Source organism: Solanum dulcamara, chromosome 7, assembly GCF_947179165.1.
Source record: "Solanum dulcamara chromosome 7, daSolDulc1.2, whole genome shotgun sequence".
Classification (NCBI taxonomy): domain Eukaryota; kingdom Viridiplantae; phylum Streptophyta; class Magnoliopsida; order Solanales; family Solanaceae; genus Solanum; species Solanum dulcamara.
In genome coordinates, this window is record NC_077243.1 from 9,575,001 (window position 1) to 9,582,107 (window position 7,107).

General features: G+C 37.7%; 1 protein-coding gene across 1 annotated transcript in view; it reads right to left on the reverse strand.

The window, feature by feature from the left end:
* LOC129895860 (protein TORNADO 1) overlaps positions 1 to 6,740 on the reverse strand; it is a 6,867-nt gene extending 127 nt beyond the window's left edge. Inside the window, exons 1-5 of the mRNA XM_055971633.1 lie at positions 6,455 to 6,740; positions 6,116 to 6,208; positions 3,311 to 4,823; positions 1,992 to 3,229; positions 1 to 1,859 (exon numbers count right to left, since the gene is read on the reverse strand). The exon at positions 1 to 1,859 is cut by the window's left edge and continues 127 nt beyond it. Coding sequence (XP_055827608.1) covers positions 474 to 1,859; positions 1,992 to 3,229; positions 3,311 to 4,823; positions 6,116 to 6,208; positions 6,455 to 6,592 — 4,368 coding nt within the window. The 5' untranslated portion in view covers positions 6,593 to 6,740 and the 3' untranslated portion in view covers positions 1 to 473. The remainder of the gene's footprint in view (positions 1,860 to 1,991; positions 3,230 to 3,310; positions 4,824 to 6,115; positions 6,209 to 6,454) is intronic.
* Between the last annotated feature and the right edge of the window lie 367 nt (positions 6,741 to 7,107).

The window sequence follows — 7,107 nt, forward strand, 5'->3', positions numbered from 1 at the left end:
ATCCGCGCATCACGCGGGTACATATACTAGTGAGCTTGATAATACATAGTAGAATATTTATCGACTTGAACAAGTGAAGGACGAACATTTCTCCCAACAGAGGTCAGGGAACCATTTTATATAAAAATTACCAAACTACTTCCATTCGGCAAAGCCAATTTAAGCATGTGACATTGGCATCGACATCAAAGAGGGATATACTGCAGGACCAACTTTTTTGAACTCGTTAAGTGTATTTACAGGCAGCTAGAATAGGGTGGAAAGATTCGTCAGGCTGGAACACCATGACATTGGAATTTCCATCAAGATAGTATCATGGCATATCTATAATTAACGTACAAAATAAATGATCCAACCTGTGCCAACATGTTGAACTACCACAGCAGCAAATCTACATACACTCTCCAGCTTCTTCATCTCTCAACCTTCACATCTGTTTTCTCTTATTTGACCTCTATGGCTAAAGCTAAACCTCAAAGTGGGACTTCAATTATTTCACTTGCTCTTATCTGTATATGCCTCCTACAGATCCAGGCAATTTGGCCACTGTCTCGGTATCTAATTCTCCATAATCCAAACTTTTCAGCAATATCTCTTCCACCAGAGCACCTTTGATCTCTCAAGAAATCAACAACCCATTGTTGAGCTGCTTTAAGATCTTGCTGGATGTCCCTTGATCCCCTATTTCTCTCCACACGTCCTGCTGCTGCAACCCCAACAACACCAGCAGTAGCAGCCCCTGCTGCACTATATGCAGCGGGAGATTCGAGTAGATGTGCAACTTCTCTACTCAAATCTGGTATCATTTCCCCCATCCCTGCTGCTAAATGAGCTCCAATCTTGAGAGCAAATGTCACCAATTTCATGAACTTCGTCATGTATGGAGCCAGGCATTTTACTGCCCTGTTATCAACCTGCATTACTTCACAACCTATCTGATCTTCAACCACATGCATTTCTCCCCGATATTCACATAACATGTGCAGCCGGAGAGCATTGATTCCTGAAATCATGGTGGTGATCAATCTCCTCGAGTAGTTCTCTGTCCTTACAAAGTAGAACATGTTTGGCACTTTTCTTTCTTCAACTTGGACATTGTAGTTCACAAGATAGTTCACTTTGCGGTTTAGCTCGATAAGAAGCCTGTATTCGTAGTATCTGAGGCCTTGGATTTCTTGCTTTATATCCCTAAGTTCTTGCTGTATAATTGTAAGTCTCTGCAAGACTTCTTCAACACCCTTGGCTATTCCAGCAAATGTTGGTTCAATTTTTCCTTCAGTTTCTTCACTGGTAGTAGAGCCATGATTCTGTTCATCCTGGCTGTTATCCAAAGGAATTTGGAGCTCCCCAGCAAGGTTATGCAGATCATGATACCTGCGCTGGAGAACTTCCCGAAAATCATCATCGGATAAGAGATCCCGAGCATAGTCAAAACCAGCTCCAATGATAGTCCTTCCCGAGTCTGCTACCAAATCCCAAGTGTGCTGATAGTCATACATATTGTCTGCAGACACAGAGAGCAATGCCTGCTTTAATAGCTGGAGAGGCAGAATCTGGTTTCTCCTGTACCTTGGTGGTATTAGATTTCTTACACATTCTGGTCGAATAATGTTTTCAGTAAGTGTGACCCCATGGCAAAGGCTCTGGATTGCTGGTATTATAAGCTGCTGGAATAACCTTAGAGTTTCTGTCAAGTGCTTTGTGGAACAGGCAAGTACATCAACATAATAGCCTAATTGACCCCCAAGTTCTATGCGGACATAGATACCATTGATGCTCATTGAAATGACGTACTTTTCAAGGCTACATGTTGCTCCATATTGATTCTTCAACCCCATTACTTTGTTGTGCAAATGTACCTAAAGAAACATAGTGAATTATATTCTTATCCGAGATGAAATAATTAAAAACAAAACGGATGCAGTTTCATTTGCAAAGTCATATGATTCTGGGAAATATAGAATAGAGCATAAAACTAGATGAGGTCTTGCCTGTAAGCGGGGGAAGAATCCCGGTGTTAGAAACATGTGGCTTGAGTAATCACACTGGAGATGCCTTCCTGCATAAATGCATTCACTTGAGTTTATCTGCCACTTTGGCTGTTTCCCCTTAACTTCTTCAAGAAAACTGGGTATCAACATCAGAGAATTGGTATCCGAAGGATCTTGTTCATAGCATAATTCAAGTTTCAGCATCATTTTCACAAGATCACTTGCATTCAAGTTCTCGAAAACTCTTGAGCCCATCCCTGGAATCTGGCTATCAAGACTACTTCTAAGAACTTTTTCCAGCTCTTTTCTACTTATGAATCCATCTGCTGAAGTCTGCTTTTTGACATCTAATCTCAAAAGCTGACCAAGTACTTCACCACAAAACCATTCACAATCTAGGATTAGGAAACCAAGTTCATCAAAATAGATCACCTCACCAATGTGATGAAGGCATGTAGAAACAGCCTTTCTCCTCGTTTCCACCTTCTCTTTATTATCAAGCCTAGAACGAAACCTGAGCAATGGAACCTTGACTTGGCATAAATCACCAAACTCCTTCCACTTTATTGCTGGCTTATTATGGTTTTCCAATCTCCAGTCTGACAGAATTTGCATGAGATCATTGCAAAGCTCATACACTCTAGGAACCCTTTGGAGAACCGTTTTGCTTGTCTTTTGGAGGTGATGGGCAACTTTACTTACTGATGCAGAAGATCTTGCATCAACTGTAAATACAGTTGGGTAGAATTCAACAAAGCCTTGAAATTTGTCTCGTAGCCTTTGGATTGAGTCTACAATAAGCTGTAGGTTCTGTGATGGTTGATTGATTTTGTCATAGTGTGTGAGCACAACAGTCACATTTGGCAGCATGCACTGCTGAAGAGCTCTTCTTGAATTGGAAACAATGAACCTCAACCAGTACTGCAGATCTTCTTCAACTTCATTGGGGGTTTTCTGTTCCCGGTTATTTGGTTTCCTGAACAAACTGGAGATGATCAGGAAAATGGAGGCGCTTCCATGTCCTGGAAACATTAGATCATGGAGGGCATAAAATTCTTGCTGCCCTGCAAGATTCCAAATTGAGATCTTTGTATCTTCATCTTTAAGAGTTTTTATCTTCATGCCTATAGGTCTAACGGCTTGCTCAATTGGGTTAACAAGAGTTCTCACTTGATCAATATAGGGCAACTTTGGAGAAGAAAAGTGATGATGTATAGAATTGCTTAGTGTAGTTTTTCCTGCAGTGCAAAAAAAAACCCAAATAAATCAATGTAGCTAATCAGAAATATAGTTAAAGTAACATTGTTTTAGTGTCTCACCAGCATATTCTTGCCCACAGAGGAAGACCCTACAGCTCTTTGGCTCTGTCATTGGCATGTCTTTGAGCAAATCAATCTCTGGTTCGGCCTTGTTGTTCTGACCCAATCTCTGATATATCACTTCTGTTTTCCCTGCATTGTGCAATGGAGTTCTTGAAAGATCAACGTCTTCAATCCAAGGATTTACCTGTAAAATATCCATGATAGTTTGCAGGACTGCTTCGCCATCCACTCCTTTACAACCTTGTAAAGATATGCATCTTAATGTAGCATTCTTCTCCAAACTCCTAAAGATTCTGACTATGTCATCCGGTTTTAAACTCTCATCATTATATATTCCAAAGCTGGTAAGGCTTTCGTTACTAGTCAACATCTGCAGGATTGCTGCAAGCCCATCCCTACCAATTTTATTTCTTTTTCCTCCAAGAGTAAGTGATTTGAGAGTAATATTTGCTTGATATTGCAGCGCAGAAAACCGGCTCAAAGGGCAAAGTAAATGTTCTACACCAACACCTCCAAACCAATTTCCTTTAAGATACAGCTTCTGCAAGCTGTGGTTCTTGAAAAGGCCAGCTGCAACATAAACAACTCCTTTGTCTTTCAAGCAAGTGTTAGACAAATTTACCTCTTTGAGGGTCCTATTCTGTTCCAAAACCCATCGGAATTCCTTTGCCCAACGGGAATTCAACCGTATTCCTGTCAGATCGAGTGTCTTCACTGTTGAATTCATCCCTAAAGCACAAGCAACTCTACAAGCACCTGAGACATCAAGGCGATATATCCGAAGGGTGCTATTTTCAGGTACAAATTCAACCACCTTTGAAGTTTTCTCATTGTTCTCTCCATTCCAAATGTGCACTTCCATTGACCTGTTCCTCGCAAGAACTGCTGAAATCAAAGGTGTGGCAGTAATAGATTTGGAATCGAAAATGGTGAGTAGCTTCAATGTTGAGTTAACTTCTATCATTTTAGACAGCTCCTCTGCACCCTTTGAGCCAATGGAGTCTTCCCATATCTGCAACTCTTCTAAGCTTCCATTGAACTTAAGTGCTAAAGCAAGAAGAGAAGCTCCAACTGGACCAATATTTGATTCCGAGAGCATAATCTCCTTGATCACTCCATTCTTCTTTAGAACTTCTGACAGCTCAGATAAGCATTCTGCAGTAAACCTGTTTCTCTTAAACACTAATTGCTTAATGGTGGAGCTACTTTCAAGCAAAACTCCCAGGTTTCTCACTTGCTGCAACTCCCATTCAACCTGGTGGAACTCCAAGTCTCTCAAGGAAGCTTGAGTACTTTTTGATGTTTTCAAGAGCACAAGGAGGTCAGAGAAATGCGAAAGACTCCCCTTTGATATGTTTATGTTAATGGAGTTTTCCGTTTCTTGATGACAACATGTTGTTGGCTGAGAAAGATAGAAGGAGATACTATGCAGGTCGAGACTTGAAGACTTGATCACTTGATATCCCCATTGAAGATCTCTTAGTTTCTGGCTTGCTTCCATTTTCTTCATCTGAGAAACCATTTGAAATTCCCTTATTTTCTGATGTGCTATCATTATACTACTAGCAGGCAATTCACAAGCTTTGCTACAACAGTAAAAGGCTAAGATAGCAACAAGCAATTTTTTTTTTCTGAAAGAGTGAGTTTATTTGTGATGCCAAATTGAACTCAAAGACAGCATATTGAGTTGCCTTTAAGCATTAAGTAGCTGCAAGCCTGCAATTACATACGTCCTATATTCTTGATTTACAGCGAGAATTCATGCTCAGCTGGTGACAAGTGGAGTTTATTTGAAGGAATTTGTTCTTACAACAGGTACAACTGGCATGTAATTTGCTCTAAGAGATAGCAATACCTTTTAGGCCGATTAGTTTGTTCTTACTCTCCACCCTTAATCAACTTCTCAACATTGAAACTTTTTCTTTCTTTTTGCTTCCTGAATTCGATATTCCAAACTCAAACAAGTTCGATTAATTTAGATTTGTGTAGCATCCGTCCCACTTAAGGGAGAGCACTTCCTGCATTGAGTTTCTTTATTCCTAAGACTCACACCTTAAACCTCTAATTAATGGCAGAGGAATTCCAATCTCCCGACCACAATCTTTGGTGGTAAAATTGGAACTTTTCTATAGAAACTATATATTTCCTAAAATGGGGCTAAGCTATCCAGTTAAGTTTATTATCTCCTTTCTAAACTTAAGTTTGTCGATCCACTTCTTAAAGTTTTTGAGAAATATGTAGTTACATTTGACAAACATTTCCCTATTTATTAAGTTCTAGCAATTAGGACTGATCTTTTTCATAATACTTTATTGAAATGTTTAAGCTCGTAAAGCAAAAATTATGAGAATTAATATCTGCTAAAAGAAATAACATAAAAGGGAATTTAAAGGGAACTAGCAATTTACTTATCAGAAAAAGGAAATTTGAAATTTAACTAAGCAAATTGGAAACAAGGAGTTTATCCATTGACATGAAGAACATACTATTAATATAATCAACTACAAATATTCAAATTTTAGCTTCTTTAAAAATATACAACATACCTAAGACATGCTCAACCAGCTTTAAATACTTGATAATTGTTACTGGAACTTTCTTTTATTTCTTTAACTAACCTAAATTCCGACATCAGTTTAATTGCAGAAATAATAAAATGTGAAAAGACAAAGAATATATTAATACATTCTTTGTCATTTGCATTTTATTACATTCAAAGTCAATGTGTTTCGACAAAGTCAAAATTATACAAATAAATTGAAATCGAGGGAGTATATACTTTCCAATAAGTTATTTACAAACCTGAGTTGAACTAGAAGAACAACCGTCGGAGGATGAATCACCGGGAACTGGAGATTGTTGGCATTCCTCGATCTCCGGTGCATTACTGGACTCCTGATGACAAATAAGACCCCTTATGTTTAAGAGTTGGTACAACCTTTGTCCTTTTAATATTAGACTTAACATTCACGCCCTTTAAGTATTAATTTTTGGGACACTTTTAGTCCAAAGCACAAACGCCGTTTATTAAGTTGTCTCTCCTCTGATTCGCTTCTCCGTTATGGATTGTCGAGCAAAATTAGTTTATAATTACCGTTAAGTGCCATTATCTCTTAAATTTCAGAAGCAAAAATTACTAACCGGAAAAAATGGCGGCGTCTCCATTGAAACTGGAGCTCTAAAATTTTCAATGCTCTCAAGCCTCGAATCTGGGTCCTGGTTCAACGATTTCTTCAAACTCAGTTGGATTCTGCTACACAAGTGGCCAATTAATTTCATGCTACCTCAAAATGCAATTCACCCAAAACCTTTTTTTGGTTAAAACACTTTCTCACCCAAATTGAAGATACACAGTGCATATTGCTTAAAGAAGACAGAATAAGAAATGGAGGAATAGTGACGGCATAATGCTTGTGCTATACTCCCTCTGTCGCAATTGACGGACGAAATAAAAAAAACTCCCTCTTTCAAATATTTTTTATTTTGTAATTTTAAATTAAAAATAAATAAAATATATTAGAACGTTTTTCAAAGTAAGATAAATAAATAAAAAAAGGAATAAGATACTTAAATTGAGAGGGAAAAATAGTATGTTACTTCAGCTTTATTTATAACAATCGTACTCTAAAATTATATTTCATTATAAATTTATGAGTCATATTTTCTTTGAGAATTTTGATGTTATGTTATATTATAAATTCTTTATTTTTATTTACGTAATTTATGCATATAAATTTCATTAACAAATTTTTAATTAAACTTAAATTGTTTAACACTATTCTAAAAAAAAAAAA